The sequence below is a fragment of the Pagrus major genome, chromosome 12 (genome assembly GCF_040436345.1).
Source record: "Pagrus major chromosome 12, Pma_NU_1.0".
Taxonomy (NCBI): Eukaryota; Metazoa; Chordata; class Actinopteri; order Spariformes; family Sparidae; genus Pagrus; species Pagrus major.
In genome coordinates, this window is record NC_133226.1 from 6,649,533 (window position 1) to 6,668,347 (window position 18,815).

Consider the following 18,815-nt stretch of genomic DNA (forward strand, 5'->3'; position numbering starts at 1 on the left):
TAAAATTGATTCATTCACATGTGTATCACACAATCATTCTCATATTTTAATCAGCCTTGTCTTTCACAGGGTAATTAGTTAAAGTGCTTCTATTTGTCTTTTATCTTTGTTTTCTTTTCAGTGTGTTTTGATGTTGTCAGTAAATAATGTCACTGTATCTTCATGCCTGTGTGGTATCAGCTTGAAATGTTTATTTTGCTCTGTCTTTCTTTATATGCTTGTTTGCTCTTTTTATGTGGGTGTGTATGTGTGTGTATGCTTATCATTGCTTTTTCTCATCAGATCGCAACAAAGCGTGGCCAGGTGGGAACTATCCCTATCTAACTTTTGCTTATTGATCCGCCTGTCCCTTTCCCCACATGTGAAACACAGAACGCTCCCCTTGTCAACCTTACTTAATAAACCTTGTCGCCCTCCATCCCAACATGCTTGGGATATGACCATGAGTTCCCTCCCTCCTTTCTCTCTTCCCTTTTAGAAAAACCTCTTGTTCCAATATTGGGACATCCAGACAAAAAGACAATATTGCGAACTCCACCTCATAGCTTTCAGAAGATGAACATATAGCTGCTGTAATGCACTGCTATGAATCTGCACTCAATATCTTTCCACTTGTAAACCTGGTTGTATCAAAGCTCAAAAGCCCTTATCTATGGTTTCACCTTCATGTAAATTTAATTTAATCTTGACTAAAGTGGGTTTAATTGGTCAAATCTCTAAGAGATTATGGGCTGCAGACCTATCTCTCCTTCTTTGTGCAGTGGACTTAGAGGAAGATCGATAAGAGATTATAGCTTCTCACCTGAATCCACCTTGAGTCACTAATGATTTAAAAGCAGGATTACAGCCAGTGTATGTAAGAAAATTGATACCAGATGCCTGTTTTTTACCATCAAAACATAGTAAGACTCACTTTTTAGGCTTTTGCTATATTTAAGATTTTGTTATGGAAAGGACTTAAACCACATTTCTGTCTGATTAAATGTCCAAACAGATTGGAAATATGCTTTTTTACATTATCTTGAAGTAATTGTGTATTTTTTCTAAACAACTGGAAGAATGCTGACATGCTTTAAAGTAAATAAGGTCCTCTTGCAACACTCCACTAAATGGAGAGAAATGCAAATGAGCTGCTGATTATGCACCAGATCCTTTTTAAAAGACAAACAAAATAATCATTTTAACCCAGATTTATACATTGTTTTAATTATCACAATAAACTCAAAGTACAAGGTACCATGAAATTAACGTCATGAGCCTTAATTGTTGGTAATCACTGAGCTCCAATATATTTGCACATACATTATTAAAAATCCCCTATGTAATTAACATGAAACTACTGGATACAAGGAGCCTGGTACATCCTGTTCTGCTGAGGCAGTAAGGGGCTTCTGATTGCATGTCATATTATGAATCCCTACAAACAAACAAACAAACAAACAGGAAATGCTTCTGGCTCTCAGGAGGGCTGAGAGGACTAGAGTCATGACTGAGGATGACCTCACATGTCTGGCTGCTGAGCACGTTAAGCAATCAGTGTTGATCTGCACTGCATTGATGTGAAAACACGACCTTGTACACACACACAAACACACTCTCTCACACACAGATTACATCTTCCTAGCCTACAGCGCTTCTGAAAGCTATTGGGAGACTGTTCTTGCCGTCTCAATGTGTTGAGGTCCTTGAATAGCGAGGACTGGCATTGACTTTACAGATTGCATGCCAGGGTAAACAAGTCATCCAAGCATGAGAGCTGCATGCCATTTTGGTAGACTCAGAGTTTCCCATTGAGAAAGGAAAAGGCCCTCGAGCCTAAAATGTATGGAACCATGCTTCTCTCCTGTTTGAGCTCTGTCTTTACCACATTTTCTAGACTTGACATTACATAAAAAATATATATTTCATTATTGTAATTATTTTTTCACCCAGTAAAGTAAAACAACTTGCACATTTCAAGGGTTCCTCACTCCCTAAAAGATTCTCTGCTGGCCAACCAGATGTTTTTTAAAATGAGTCTCGACAACACTGACAGACTGATCTGAGCCTGTGTGAGTGTGTCTCTGTGTGATTGGGGACATTTAAAGCAAAGGAACAAGGTGTTAATAGGCAACTGGTAGTATCTTAATGCTCTATTTCACAGGTCCCCTTCCTAGAAAGGAGCTCATGTGTACCTTATTTTCCCAGAAAGGTCTTTCTAATTTGGTGTCAATCATAGAGAAATGGACAAGTTGTTCAGTTACTCTGACTCATTTGTTTTTGATGTTCAAGAAAGAGCTGGGAAATAACCAGGAGTTTAAAAGAAAATAGAGCATCACAGCTGGGTGGAGTTTAAGTTTCAGGGTATTTTCTGGAAGAAACTGTAGAAGTCTTACTAGACAGATTATTTTGTTGCGTAGATTCAAAGAAATGTACTTAACTACTGATAGTAGTTAGCATGCTAATGTTTTCAGATGACATTCGAGCAGATAAACACACAGTTTAATCTATCCTCACGCTTTTGGGCTTGTGGCTTGTGTCACGCTTTTGAGCTTGTGTCCCCCTCCAAGGACCTGTAACAAAATGACACTGACAGTGCTGTGACGAGTGCACATTGGATAAAGGCTGCATGCGTTCTTAAAAACTTTATTTCATGCCCTGTGGGTACATTTTTATATTTTACAGTTGTTAGTTTTTTACAGTGGGTGTTCTTTTTGTCCCCCGGGGATGACGACATTAGTTGGTTGGTAAATCTGCCTCATGCTGGAGTAGGAAGCAGCAGGGCCTAAAGGGGCCAACAGGGCTTTAAAACTCTCTTTATTTAATATGAATACTTTGTCACTGTTTTTTTACTATGTTATTCATTTTATACACAGAAACCTATACACCAGCAACTGGAGAGATGTCAGAGCGATGGGTCTGCTGTAGTACAGTGCCCCAAGCAGTTAGGGGTTAATAGGTGCCTTGCCAAAGGGCATCTCGGCAATGCTCCGGAAGTGAACTAGAACTTTCCAGCTACCAGTCCATCTCCATACTGAGTAGCCTATGCTGGACTAGAACCAGTCACCCTCCAGTCCTGTCCCTATTGACTGAGCTACTGCCGCTGTCTTGAGTGTTGTCCACATCCTTCAGACATACAATTGTTGCTCTGCAGACACTTCGATATACACACACTCTTGCTTTCTATTTGGAATTTTTTGAAGTCAAGAAGAAACAGTTTCATCAAGAGTGACAGCCACATTGTGTGTGTGTGTGACTGATTAATTAAACACTGCCCTTGGCCAATGTTAGTCTCTGAGTGAATGATGGCTCAGCTGCATGTTATTAGCATAACAGCTAGTTTTTACCCCTACACCCACCTCCCACTCTGCAACCAGTTAACAAAACCTGCAGTGTCTGCAATGATTGACAGCAGTGGTTCCTGCAAAGAAGCTGCTTCCTTCACAAGGGGGCTCATTCTTTGTGCATTTACTCAAACAATAACAAATGTTTGCATGCCTTCTACAGAAACATGTTAGCATGTTAGCTTTGCGTGGCTGCATATTTAGAGCCTGTATGCTTCATGTTGAGGTTCACACCAACAAGGCAACTGGTGTATTAGATTGTTACTTAAATAACAGAAATGATACCAAATTGAAAAATAGACACTGCAGGGAAAGTTGTTCATTAAAAAAAACAGTATCAGCAGGAAAATGTACTGTGTTGAAGAGAAGAATATAGTTTAGTTTCACAAGTGTGTAAACACCTTATATCCTAAATGTATGTAGTTGTTAGATAAGTTGAAGAAAAGGACAGAAAGAAAGAGAGTAAAGGAATGAAGGAAAGGAAAAGGGATGAAAGGAAGAAAGGAGGATTTGGGAAGGAAGGTAAAAGCGAAAAACAGAAGGAAGGAAGAAAGGAAGGAAAGGGGGGAGTGAAAAGAAAAATGAAAGTAATGAAAAAAGCCATAAAAAGGAAAGAAAGAAAGAAAGAAAGAAGATACAATGTAATGTAACCACAGTCTTCAGATAGATGAGTGCAGTAGAAAGTATAATATTTGGTAGTGGAGGAATAGTAGAAAATCTTGCAAAATGAAAATGATCACGTAAAGCAGCAACAACATCTGATATGTGTTTTTATTTACAGTACTTACGTTACTCTGAACAAATGAATCTTCCTCCATAGTTGCATGCTTCAGTAGAATAACATGAACATGAATCACATGCATGTACTCTACTAACAGAAAAAAACAGGTACGCAGTATACCTCATGTGCTACAACCAGCTCCTCTGACTGGACGATGGAATAAAAGGGTTTACTATGACTATCGGTTACACTACATCACCCAGACTAACTGTACTTTATATCTGCACAGAGGGACGAAAGGCAAGGACATCAATACCATCAAGTCCCTGAGGGTCCTGCGAGTCCTGCGGCCGCTCAAGACCATTAAACGGCTGCCCAAGCTGAAGGTATGTTATCCAATCTGTCACCAACCCAGTCCATTCTGAGAGGAAAAACAAAAACTAAGAGCAGCTGGGGCCACAGCCGGGGTCAGTCGGACCCGCTATCATGAGTCAAATTCACTTACAGTATGTCAAGGAGGAATTGATGTATCCGATTCAAAACTGTCTTGTTTTCAATCATATGTCTTCTTTTATCTCAAGCCCTAGATGAAAGATTTGAGCTGTTTGACTTTTGGGGCGTTCTGGGTTGTGGATGGGTGTGACTGAAAATTGTTTCCTTTACTGAAGTAGTTCAGTGCAAGGAGACTGTACCTCCCAGAACATACATTCCTTAAAAGGTTGATAACATTTTTGAGAAACTGTGTTTTGAGCATCAAATACTTACACCCTGTAGGTTTGGAAGGTGACTCTGAAGAGTTTGTAGCTGCTCCTTTGTTGAGAACAACTGTTGAAGTTAGCATTGATTCACGACAGTTGCAATGAATTTCAATGGACGGCTAAGTTGGAGCAAAAAACTTTCAAGTTATCCTTAGAAATTTCTCAAACTAGGTCCTGCATGTTCAGTGTGTGAAAACATCTGCCAGAATACATTCAAGTAACAAGCTAATAGTTTGCTAATAGTTTGCTAATAATGGTCATGGACGACAACCACCAACATAAAGCCAGAACATAGTGATACTGCAAAGCTGATTTGACAAGTTTCTTTCTTATATATATACTTTTTTGAAACTGGGTCACAGTTGGAATTCATTTTAACTAGTACAGGCAGTTACTTCACAGAGCAGTCCATACAGCTCTGTAAAGTAGTAACTTTTTCAGAGCCATCTTTCAAACCTTCAGTGTTTGATGCCCAAAAGATGGCGGTGTGAGTCTTTGTTAACTCTATTTCGAACACTGCTACAAAGGTGGCTTTGTGCCATTTAGCAGTGAACTCTATTTATACTGAATGTCTGTGGTAGACTGCTGTTTCAGCTTGTGGCCACTGTTCCTCTTGGTCACTGCTGTTTGTCTTTGTTTGGCAGATGTTTTTGTGATTTTCATGATTGTTCTTGATATATTAAGTCATTTTCGAGGGTTTTTTTGAACCTGCATTTAACTTGACTGATAGCTGCACATCATCATTTGGCCTATTGAGAGCTCAGTTAGTTGTCTCATCACACTGTGCCGCCTGCTGTTCCTCCATTAATGTTGACAAATTGGCATTTAATTAAATATGACTCGTCTTTGTTGCAGTGTTTTGTAATGCAATGCAATGCAATTAAGCAATGCAATTAAGTGAAGTTAGAGGTGAAGTCAATTTCTGCCAGGTGTTTCCATTTATTATGTCTTACCTTTTCACATGTACTTTAAAAGAGGGAAGATTGATTTGTGTCCATGTTTCAAATTACTTAATGTACTTACAAAGAAACTGAAGATCAAAATCAGAATAAAGTCTTCTTCTAAATAGTCTAGCTTCTAGTACAGTTGTCTACTTGAACAGAGCTCAAAATATTATTTGAGATTATGATAAATTATTATGGAGGAATCATTTTTGGTTAATGCTGGGGTTGGTAAGATTGGAACCCGCATGAGGAAGCAAAAACCAAGAACCTATCCAACCCAAAAAATCCCATCCCCTCCCTTCAGGCCTCCCTCTTGAGCCACTCCTGCAAAACACATGAACTACACCAATAGCGACTGCAGTTACTCCCTACTGCTGTAGGAGTGTTCTTTGTGCTGACTCTGTTAGCTGTTGAATGACAAACTCATGAGCTACGTACTGTGAGCGCAGCGCATTGTTGTCATTGTTACCATATCCACCTACCTGAATACATTGACCGACTTCCCCACAGCTCACAATGGCCAGCTGGAAGACATGTGTGAGCAGCTTGTTCACTAAGTTCCCTCAGCTCTCAGCTTTTCTGGTCTCATAAATACATGAATAAACAACTCTGTTAAATGCCACAATAATATATGTATAAAATCAGTCAAAATAGTATCACACACATACCTTAGTTAGAAAAGGCTACTCAGCACAACAGTTTCTCCCCCCTGCTGTAGGTGTGTGCTTTGTGCTAACTGGGTTAGCTGCTTAAAGACAATCTCAGTGGCTGTGTACTGTGAGCACAGCACATTGTTGTAATTACAAACTATATCAACTATCTCATGTCTCACTCACATGTAGAAAACCCCTAACATTATCATAATGAATGTAAATAACGAACATGGCTATTGTTAGTACTCACCACTGTCAAGCTAGTATATAATATTGTATTTTGGCTGCACTTTCTGTCATTCTAGTGCGACCTGTTTGCAAATAGCTTTAGCAATATAGCACTACGTATACAGCAATACAAACAAAAAGACTTGTTTGATGCCTGTGACAGCCACAGATACTGGATTTTTTATCTTATTTTTACTGATTACTGATCGCTGAACTTAAGCAATTTTATACAAATATAACAAAAAAGTATTTCCAGAATAACTTGGGGGTCTCCAAAATTTGAAATTGTAAGTAGCTGCTTTATGTTAAAAAATCTCAACCAATACATAAAGTACGTAGAGTCAAAAATCTGTATTTATGGATCGTGACCCTCAACTGTTTCCTCTGATGCAGAAATGACAGCTTCCCTCTGGTGCGTGAAGGCAGCTGATCATCCAAAAGTAATGGATCTGACAAAAGATGAAAGATGTGATTGGAGTAATAGAAGTGTGATGATTGAGACAAATCAGAGGCTGGCAGGCAGACGCTCATCCAAAACTCCATTTTCGAAACTCGGACAGAGTCATTTGACGGGACAGGCTGGTAGAGGAGGGGAGAAATATGTTCTATTCTCGCTCTGGATACAGAAGTCTAGATGGCGATCATTCATGCAGCAGCATATTCATTGGTTGGATTGCATACATGTCAGGATAGAGACAAAGCACTTCATCTCATAAAGACATCACAGCATAGGCTGACAGGAGAAAATAGCTGGATAGAGAGAGTGGCAGGCAGGGAGACAGAAAGGCTGTCTTCATGCACAGGTGTGTCCATGTACTCAGAAACACAGTTTGTGTTCCAAGAGCAGGTGTGTGTTTTCTGATCTGCCACCTCTATGGTTAAAGGTTTGGTGAAGTTAATGTAACTTAAACTACTTGGATAAGTTAGGGAAAGATCATTGTTGTTGTAAAAAGAGACTAATATTGACTGTTGGTAGGAGACATCCAGTCTCAGAGTCAGACACTTTGGTCATTCAATCATCCATGCCAGTCTCCACAGTGAGAGGTTTTGTGGTGCATCATGCTACAGCAGCTATTGCTTTTAAGAGACAACAGTCTGTATTTGCACCACTACAAGAGATTGCTAGCTTTAAAGGACCCACGTTGTAGAGAGTGAGATTTCCATGGCTCTCTTGATTATAAAGCAGGTCAAGGTACTGTATAAGTACCGTAAAAAGTATTAGAACACTAAATCCTCGCAGAAATGCACACAGCATGTATTCAGAAATGATGTCTTGAAACAAACAATCTGGACTTTCCTAAAGTTGTGATGTCACAATATACTGTCTCATCCCTCAGCCAAGCCCACAGCACGGCTGTGGTTGCAATTACACTGGGTTTCATTAGCAAGGCCTTAAATAGACAGAGGATGAATAGAGGTGCTGCTGTAATAGACACTATGAGAAAAAAAATGTGTTTTTTGAACATTAAAGCATGTAAACATTTACTTGTAGACACCTGGGGGGTATTCCAGAAAGCAGGTTTTGTGAAAACTCTGAGTTTGTTAACCCTGAGATGAGAGAAACTCTGAGTTTTCAGTTCCAGAAAGAGAGGTAACTTAAACTCTAGGTCTGTTACTGCGGTAACTTACTCTGTGAACCTAACCTGCTCACTGGCAGGTTTACCTGAAGAAACCCTGAGTCTGACGGAGCTGTCTGACAGCGGCTGTCGGTTCCTTCTCAGTCCGATCATGTTGAAGCAGAAATAATTCACATAGTTTTACACCAGGAGGAGAATTTAGATTCATTTAGATGAGCTCTCACTCCCTGACGAGGACTGAACCGAACAGTAGACCGCTTCTCATCAGTCCGTCATTTATATTCTCCGGCCGCACAGCGAATATCAGACTACACGTCATCACTGACGTGCTCTCAGATCTGAACAATCCTCTTCGTTTTTTTGTTTTTTTTTAATCACTTCGCAGGTTAATCAATCACCTTCCAGCAGCCAGAAAAAGAGAAATAACTCACATTTCATTTGGCTTTCTTTATTTCCCACAGATAGCTACAAAAGTAACCATCAGTATAGCCTATTGTATTTTTTCCAACAACATAATTTCAAAGTCCGTGTTTTTTAGTTTGCTGCCGCATTATAGTATAAGATTAAATGACTTCTAGTTCAATCTGTAGACAATAAGTGTGTGTCTGCCTCTAATGTTGGGTCCTGGGGGTGAGTGACGCCCTCAGCCTCTGGTCACCCAGCGACCTGACTCAGGACCAGCTCCTCTGCCTCTGGCGGACATGGTGGAGGTGGAGGTGAGCACCACTTCATGTTCATCTACTCAGCAGGATGTTAGGACACAGATGTGTGTTGAACAGCATCTGTTTGTGGTAAAAGCTACTACAAGTTAAAATATCCACTGAATAAACTTTTACTTTGTTTAATATGTGAAATAAAACCAAAGTGAGGAGCCATCGTAAGACTGTTTTTATATTTCATTTTCAGCCGATTTAAATTAAATAAAATAGCCTAAAATAAAATAAAATAAAACATTGAACAACATTCAACCACTTCCTCAAAGGCTAATAAAAAAGACAGTGATGTTAAATTCAAAATGAAAAGACGACCGCATCTAAAACTCTGTCAGTGATTTTTATTACGGCCGCAGCCGTGTTACCTTTTTTTTTTCCCCAGAAAATGTCTGCTTCCTGTTTTCTCCCCTGTTGCCATGGTGAATCACAGTATTGGAGCTCCAATGATGATGGCTTTTTACTAGTCGTCAGGCACGAGCTCAACTCAGAGTTAACAACATCAGAGTCGACTTACCTAACTCAGATCAGCTGTTCTGGAACTGAAAACTCAGAGTTTCACTTCACAGGGTAAATCAACTCAGAGTTCAGGGTTAGGCTCAGAGTTTGTTGAACCTCCTTTCTGGAATACCCCCCTGAAATAAAAATATGAACCTGAAAATAAACAAAAGATGGGACCATCAAATGTTTAAAGAAATGACCAATGCTGGCTTTTTATTAGCCACAGTATGGTCCTTGTGCGGCAAGGAAAGCTTAGAATACAATTCCTGTTGTAGAAATAGAGAGTGAAAATTATGTGCTGCAAGTGATATTTTTAATACAATTCATGCTACAACCTGATTTTTGCAATTTTCCATTTTTCACATAATTTTTTTCACCTGTATTCAAAATAGGTGGGACACTTTTTCAAGAAGTCGGGCTCAAATGACTTTCAAACACTTATTTCTAGTAATTACTCTGAATGGAACCAAAACAGCACAGTACATGACTGATGAGATACAGTGATCTGTAACTGTCACATGAGCATTTGTGATAAGCTGTCTCCTTCCTTCAGTGGTCTGAATGTCCTTCCCTTCTTTTTGTCTTTATATTTAACTGTGTGATGTCAAGCTACTGCTATAGGCACAGCTAGGCAGTCTAACTTTAAATGATCTGTTGAACTTAGAGAAAGCAAGAAATCAAACATGTTATTGCAGTTGATATACATACCTCAATCAAAAGTTTGAAATTTGATAAAAAGTGACAGTTATAATTTAAAATACATAATGATTTACAATTTATCGATGAATAATATAAACAAATAATAATGGACCAGTTAAGGTTAAGTGTCCTGGGAATGGATTTGATGTACATCATTGCAGTCTCCTACATTCTACAAATGTAGGTGTGTAGATATATATGCATAAAAAACTTATGTTTATTGATCTGTGTGTGTGTCTTTGCAAATATTTCAGGCGGTGTTCGACTGTGTTGTAAACTCTCTGAAGAACGTTCTTAACATCCTCATCGTCTACATCCTCTTCATGTTCATCTTCGCTGTTATCGCTGTGCAGCTCTTTAAGGGCAAATTCTTTTACTGCACTGATGAGTCCAAGGGTCTGGAAAAAGACTGCAGGTACGCCATCCAAACGTACTTTCTTCTGAAGGAATCTATATTTTCAAAATAAATCCTGATTTAATAATGAAATTCTCAGTCACATTTTATCCCCTAGCTTTGTCTCTTTATCCGCTTTTGATATCGGCTTTTTTCACCTTATTATTCTACTCCTTCTGTCTCTGTCTCAGGGGTCATTTTCTGGACTATGACAAGGATGAAGTGACAGCTCAGCCCAGAGAGTGGAAGAAGTACGAGTTTCACTATGACAATGTTCTCTGGGCCTTCCTCACGCTCTTCACTGTCTCCACCGGAGAGGGCTGGCCATTGTAAGTCAGAAACAACCTCCATATCACTTCATTTGTGTAGCACCTTTCATACATAAAATGCCACTTAAAGTCAGGTGTTAAGACAGTGGTTTACAAGTTGAATATGAAGCTGAAAAATCAGATAGAGATATGGAATGAATTGAATATATTTTTAGTATATTGAGTATTTGAAGTAATGTTGAATTATTTATTCTTTTGCATGTTAGAATCCCTTCAGTGTTTTGTCTCGAAACTCACTCAGCACACCTGGAGGCAGCTAGTACAGCGCAGATCAAACCCAACTGATTTCTCCCAGGCTTAATTACTGTGCCTTCTCTAAAGATGCAATCAAGGTTCATTGCATAGACGGCTTCAGTCTGCCATTCTGTGCCTGAGCTAAAGTAGCATTTATCATCATCATCATCATCATCGTCGTCGTCGTCATCGTTGTCTCTGTCAAGGACTGTCGATGGCTGTTTGCTCATTTCATTCAGTGCACTTACCTGTAGATGAGAAGTAAATTGTTAAACTGCCTGAGCCTGTCATGATCGTCGGAACTCACACACTCCTAAACAAGTTGTGACAGCATAAACACCACAACAAAAGGCATCTCACAAATGAGTTGTCCATTTAGATATACAGTATTTACCTATGTTTATGATTTTATGAAATTATCCATATGTTGCACAATGTTAGTGACTCTACTTAAAGATAGCAGTTTAATCAAAACTTAAAACCAAAAACTGTATATATACTTAGATATGCATGCAACAAGAGCAAAATGAGCTGTTTGAGGGGATGATGAGACTGAACACAGATCCCAACACACCCACTGAGAATTGATGATTAGAGATTCCTTCTCACTGTTTTCAAGTTTGTGTCTGGCAATAAGCATACCAAGGCTGACATCCAAAATTCAATTGGATTCATTATCTGGAAGTGCCTCGAGGCTGCATTAGCAGCTACTGACGTAGCACAGCCAGTCAGTGAATGTGTTGCATTTTAGTTCATGTCAGCTCCAGGTTTTGACAAGTAAGAATACTGTGTTGAATGTTCAATGTTCTGTTCGATCAATTAAGAGCCTTTATTTTTTCAAACTGTCCATCTCTCAAGCATTCAGAATACTTAGTTTCCTAGTCGTAAGACTTGAATGGTGACCTGAATGACATTTACAGGTTGTGTGAAAGAGGGTCCAACAGCATTGTGTCTAAACAAATCAAAGCAACCATGGTAGTTCATTTTAATATTTATTTATTTATATTTTTAGTATTATTTAATTTTGTATTTGCATTTTAGCTTTATTTTTGTGCTGATCATCATCACCATTATCATCATCATCCAACAAGTCCTCTACATTTAAGGACAAAATATGAAGTTTGTCCATGCCCTCTGGACATACTATACTATAGAAGCCTATTCTGATCTGATGCCCCTATTAGCAGGAAAAAATCATTTATCTGTGTCTTCAGAAACTGCTACAAATTACTGTTAAAATAAATCAGTTGATGACAATGCTATAGTAAGAAGAAAAGATGATGGGTTAAAATAAGTACCTTGTTTAAGTCAGGGAAACGTCATGGTTTAGGGTTTAAAGGACCTTTGTCATCCTTGTTACTATAATAAACATATTGTTAAGGTTGGGGTACAATCATGGTTATGCTTTAAAAAAAAAAACAAGGACAAAGTTGACTTTGAAAATGGGGAGAAAAAACAGTAGTCTATCTTATAAAAGGCAGACGTATTGGTGACCCATCAACCACACGACCTTTGTCGCCCCATAACGGTGTCACCCTACTTCGTCCATTGCATAATTACTATGGCTACTAGAGGGCTGAACATAAACTACTAGTTGTTTTCAGGTTCTTGCTAAAACAACCTATGATGTCATTCTTGGGAGGGCAGAAAAGTGCTCTACAAAACATTGTTTTTTGTAGAGCACTTTTCAATGACTTATACAATGCTAATAATGTGTGAATCCTTACGTATAGACACTGCAGCTGTGCCCACAGGTTCACCTCCATATACTCTCTGCACAGGACTTGTGACAGTTCCTTGACTCATCGATTCATTTAGAAATCCTGTGTGAAGATTGTCAGAAAGCTCTGCTGTTGGTTTGATTGAGTATTTCCAGGAAAGATTCCCTGTATATTTTAAGACAGATTGATTTTACAGTAATTACATCAAGACTGCTTGTTTCCACTTCCAGAATTAATTTTAGTAAATTACATTGTAAAGCGGGGGAAAGGTAGGAATGGAGGATGATTAGAAGAGCTTGCATCACTCTAATATATTATATATTGCAATGATTAATAGTTTAGTTGCCCAAAAGAAAGTTACTATTTTGATAATGAATTGATCTCTTCAGTTAGGTTCTCAGATGTGAGATCATGGTTAATTGAATATTTTTGGGTTTTGGATTGTTGGTTAGACAAAACAATATTTAAAGATGTAACCATCTGATCTAGGATATTCTGATCTGCATTTCTCCTTGTTGTCTGACGTTTTATGGATCAACAATTAATCAATTAATCAAGAAAATAATTGACAGATTATTATAGATTTGATCATAAAAGTAATTGTTGCATTCCTCCTCCAGATGTTGGGTGAATGAAGATTGAAACTCAGTCTGTGGTGGAGGTGCCAGAAACTTTTGGAATTAAGGGGTTTAAAAATAAGGGGCATCCATTTAAGGAAAATGTATGGAAATTTGTTGAATTAGTTTGACAAGGCCAGACAAAGGTTGATGGCCTCCATTGAACCTCTACAGATATTGTAGGCATTACTCTCAGTGGTTGTTCATATCTCACCTCAGTTCGTCTTTGCCTTCTTTTCAGGGTTCTGAAGCACTCTGTGGACGCTACCTATGAGGACCAGGGCCCCAACCCAGGCTTCCGCATGGAGACGTCCATCTTCTATGTGGTCTACTTTGTGGTGTTCCCCTTCTTCTTTGTCAACATATTCGTGGCTTTGATCATCATCACCTTTCAGGAGCAGGGCGACAAAGCCATGTCCGAGTGTAGCCTGGAGAAGAATGAGGTGTGAGAGTGGTGAAGAGTAATGCACTTTCTTTATTTTTCTCCTGGAGAACAACAACCCCCTCCCCTACATGCAACAAGAACATGCTGATTATTTCTGCAGAAGCACTAGTTTCCCAAAATGTCTCTTGCATCACAAATGTTTTCTTCATTAGAAATCAGAGCACATGCTGATCCACTTCTAAACATCACTTCCAGGCAAATTAGAACTAACATGACTTACAAACAGAACAAAGCACTAACAAAGGAAGCAGTGGGATGAATCTTCTCCGCTCTCTTCATCTCCACTTCACAGGGACTTTGTTAAAATCACGCTGTTTTTTTTTTCCTATAAAGTATTGGCTAGTGATCAGAGAGCTTCAATTTGTGGTCTCATCTTACAATATCACGAAAGGCTTAGAAAATCTTCTTGTGGCGTGCCAGCTGTCTTTCATGTTTTTGAATTTGATTTCCCAGCACTTTTCTCTTCTGTGATGAAAGGTGTGAAGTCCTTGTATCACACAGGATTCATAGTCTGTTTTTATGTTGTCTTTTCATCAAACAGAGGGCTTGTATTGACTTTGCCATCAACGCCAAGCCGCTGACGAGATACATGCCAGAGAACAAGCAGTCCTTCCAGTACAAGATGTGGAAATTTGTGGTGTCGCCTCCGTTTGAGTACGCCATCATGACTTTAATCGCCCTCAACACAGTCGTGCTGATGATGAAGGTCAGTGATTCCTCCTGCTAACGATGCAAAGCGCCTATCCCTCTCAGATACCTCTCAGCCAGAAAGAAGTAGTCTCTTGGCTCAGTGATACTAGTACAGTTCCCAGTATGATACAGCACATTATTTAAATATTAAAATGGACTACAGAAGCTGATTCCATAAATCTGAACCATTTCCTCTTTAGTTCATAAGGCAGAGAAGGTATTACAGCAGTTGTCTGGCCTCCAGACATGGTCAACAAGTAAAAATCAAACAACACCACCAACACACCCCTGCGACACTTCTGACAAACAGTGCTCGCTGCTATCAGAGTTAAGTGCTCGTGTCTTGGCAGTTCCCGTAGTCAGAAGAGAAAATCTCTGAGGGAATGAAGCAGCCAGTTTGAGTAATGCAGACCGGTGCCAGAAAAGAGCTCTGTTCTCCTGCTGGCTCTGGTTTCATTTACATAATCTAACAATATTTCTAATGTACCTTTGTCAGATTCTGACCATAAAATCTAAAAACTAACGTGAAGAAATAGTTTGAAAGGTTGTTCAGATATACTGCTGTAGTGTGATTTTAAATGTGTGAGGTCGCTTTTGTGACTCATATTTAGTCAAAATATATAGATACAGTTTACACATTTTTACATACACTTAGCCACATTTGTGTTATTAATGGAAACACAATGGCCTGTAAGGAGTCCAATCCATTCGGAAGCCAAGAAGAACGGCTGTGCTTGGTGTTATTATTTTTGAATTCCATTACTGATTGCCATCCAGAGATAATCAACCCTTTATTGTGAGAAAACAAAAGGTTGTTACCACTTATTACTCATAATGTTTATCACAGATCAGGAGTGCCATTACAGCATGGAAAGATGGCCTATTGGCAACTGTAGCAGCTGATTTAAGCTGAAATTGTCGGACCAAGGAGTAACAATTATTGATCAACACATTAGACTGTACTTCAGTCTTACTTATTTATACACATTCATACCACCAATGTGGGTAGTTTATTTTCCAGTCCCCTATGCCAACCAGAATTCTTTTGGATGTAGCCTACTGGACAGAAGGCATCTGTCTCCTCAACCTCCTCATAACCCATTATCTTGAGGTTACAATCTCTGTTATCTCCATATAACTAAAAAAATAATTGACAGCATTAAAAAAGTAATTGCAGCTGTGGCCTTCCGTAAATCCAAATTTGTTTCCCATAATGGAAATTTGAATAGGCAATTACGCAGTTCTACTAAAACTAAAGAAACACGATGAGAGAAGGTGGCAGTAATGTACCTATGGCTGACTGTCAACTGCTAAAACCAACTGTGGATAAAAAGCCGAATGTTTCTCGATAACCTCTGTTAAAAAACATTTTTAGCTACGTACAGTAGCTGGCTAGCTCATAATTAACTAGCTTTAAGCCCAGAAATGTCAACCCAGGTTTTCAGAAGAAAACCTGGGTTGAGGTCAGACAATCAGTACCAAAAAGAAACATCATGTACTCAGATAGAAAGCAGTAGATTTCCATTAAAAGCAATATAAACCATGTTTAAGCAAAGACTTCACCAGTTTCTTTCTTGCTTGCTGACTCGTGTGCTCCTCTATCAGTGCGTTAGTTCTTACCCTGGTATTATATACTGTAGTTATATTGCTAAGAAATTGCAATGATGCATATTTTTTGTATCATACATTCTCCTCATAAGAAATATGACTGAAATGTTTGGTTTCCCTCTGACAGACTTCCAGGACTATGAAGTTAGTATAGCATTCCTGGGGGTAGCGCGAACAATGACCAGAAACAAACACACACAGGCACAGATCATTTCACAATCACCTGCCATTATCACAAAGGCAAGACACAGTTAGTGCCTACTGGTACTTTAGATGATTAAAATGTATGTATGCGGCTGGGATTGACAAATACATGTACATCTTTTAAACATCTTCCTAGAGTGCGTCAGAGCAATCACTTATAATTGCAGTGCTTCTCAGTTGCATTTACACTTGTAGATTTCGGTATCATAAATCTATGATGCAGCTTTTACGTATTTGCTGTGGTTCCTCCCTCAATTTTCTCACCGAATATATTCTGTGTATGTTTTTCCTTCTGTCCTCAGTTCTACGGAGCTCCAGACCTGTACGAGTCAATGCTGAAATACTTAAACATCGTTTTCACGGCCCTCTTCACACTGGAGTGCATCCTCAAGATTATTGCTTTTGGTCCACTGGTGAGCTGTCAGGATCATATGCTGCACTGTACTCTGCAAACGCTAGACAATTATTCACTGTTATATTGTTTTTCTGTTTACACACATGAGTGAAAAATCTCTCTTTGGATATGCAAATCAGCCAGAAAATATCAGACTGTGGGTGACATCTGCATCTAACCATGCTAATATTGCTCAGTAATTGTTGACAGTGTTGTCCTAATGAATGTTAAAACAACAATTTACAATTGTTAGATCTGTGGTCATTAGTGTCAGCATTCAGAGGGCATTTCTAAAGAAGAATCTGCTTCATAGTCACACTTAGGGCGCACTCACACTTGGCCCAGTTGCTCCATACCATGCTGAAGCATGATTGTCGCTCTTCCACCGTGCTCCGGCTGCAACCGGGCCTGAGCACGGTAACCTCTTGTACATACGTCATCACGTTGTAGCGCAGTCTCAGCACAATGGCGAACAACACAGAGAACATGACTAACTTTACTGACTTATTTGTGTCTTATTTTGTTTCGTTTTGACGGCCCTCTCACATTCCTGGATTTCTTGATTTTGCAGCGTAATAAGCATGATTATACATGTCCACATTGTGCACCTATCGTGCCGAAGCACAGCTCAACTGTGCCGGGGCCAAGGAAGTGTACCGTGCTTGAGCACAGTACGGAGTGCTCACACTAGTCGAATAATCTGGACTTTGGGGGTTAAACGTGCTTGGGCACAGTACGGATTGCCTAGTGTGAGTGCGCCCTTAGTGGAAGGATGTTTTGAAGGATTGTGATGTTATGCTACACAAAAGAGCATAAACGTTCTAGCAGAGGATGTATGACGTGTCATTAAGCAGTAAGAGTAAAAGGTGTAAAATCCCAAATCCAGGAATGAGGAGGGTAAACTACTAACAAAAAGAAGGGATGCACGGAAGAGTGCTCAGGAAGAATAAATTTCCCCCAACATGGGGCCGTCTAGCCTGCAGCGAGGCATTTCATCTCTGGCTCCGTTCCATTTACGAGGCCCATTTATTAAATAGCTTTTCTCACACACCACTTGCCTCCACCTGTTTAGCTGTTAAGCCCAGACGGATGGGCTCGCATCTGCGGGTATAAACACTCGGCTGCTGCATCTCTTCAGGCTGCAGCTGCACGGCCTGGCAGCAGCCTCTGGCCTCGGGAACTGGATGATTGACCAGTCTGAGAGGATCCACGCTGCAGGCAGCAGCTCAGCACTTAGTTTATACAGGAGAGTGTGTCAGCATTTGTGTATGTTTTACATATAGATTTGTGTGCCCAAGGGTATGTCTACATTTTGTGTTATGTTGTGTTTGTATTACTTTCGTGTATGCTTCTTTCTTTCTTTCTTTCTTTCTTTCTTAGATTTTTTGTTTAATCTATTGGAATTTACAGAAATATGTCAGCAAAGATTTTTTTAATTGAACCTAAATCAATATCAGATATACAAAAATTCTGAAATAGAGTGATTGAACTACATCTGCAACAATTGCTTTATTCATTCCTTTGTCAATCAACTATTAATTAATCAGCAACTAGATTGATGATCTATTGATCACTGAGGTAATTTTTTAGGCAAAAATGTTTTTTATTTTGGACTGTTGGTTGGACAAAACAAGACATTTAAAGATGTCACATTGGACTTGATGAGCATTGTTCACTAGTTTCTGATATTTACACACCATTTATAAATATATATGTATATATACATTAATTAATCGAGAAAATGATCTACATAAAAAATAAATGTAGTTAGAGTTTGAACATTATCCTATTATGTTTCAGTGTAAACCGGCAATTGCACCAAAGAAGCTGAACATTTTACAGTTTAAATGAATAGCCTAACCTCTCTATACATCGTTTGTCTTTCAGAACTACCTGAAGGCAGCCTGGAATGTGTTTGACTTTGTGACTGTGCTCGGAAGCATCACAGACATCTTGGTCACAGAGATTAAGGTAAAAGCTGCAGCAATCATGGGCTCCTCTGAGTGCCATTACAACAGTCTCTTATATGTCACTACGTACATTAGTATCAGGGTTCACTGCGTGC

The 18,815-nt window shown here is 39.2% G+C and overlaps 1 protein-coding gene across 1 annotated transcript in view; it reads left to right on the forward strand.

Annotated features, from left to right (window-relative positions):
- Positions 1–18,815, forward strand: part of cacna1bb (calcium channel, voltage-dependent, N type, alpha 1B subunit, b) — a 172,639-nt gene that overhangs the window by 121,235 nt on the left and 32,589 nt on the right. Inside the window, exons 26-33 of the mRNA XM_073477661.1 lie at positions 283–303; positions 4,334–4,430; positions 10,369–10,529; positions 10,700–10,837; positions 13,651–13,852; positions 14,396–14,560; positions 16,659–16,769; positions 18,638–18,721. Coding sequence (XP_073333762.1) covers positions 283–303; positions 4,334–4,430; positions 10,369–10,529; positions 10,700–10,837; positions 13,651–13,852; positions 14,396–14,560; positions 16,659–16,769; positions 18,638–18,721 — 979 coding nt within the window. The remainder of the gene's footprint in view (positions 1–282; positions 304–4,333; positions 4,431–10,368; positions 10,530–10,699; positions 10,838–13,650; positions 13,853–14,395; positions 14,561–16,658; positions 16,770–18,637; positions 18,722–18,815) is intronic.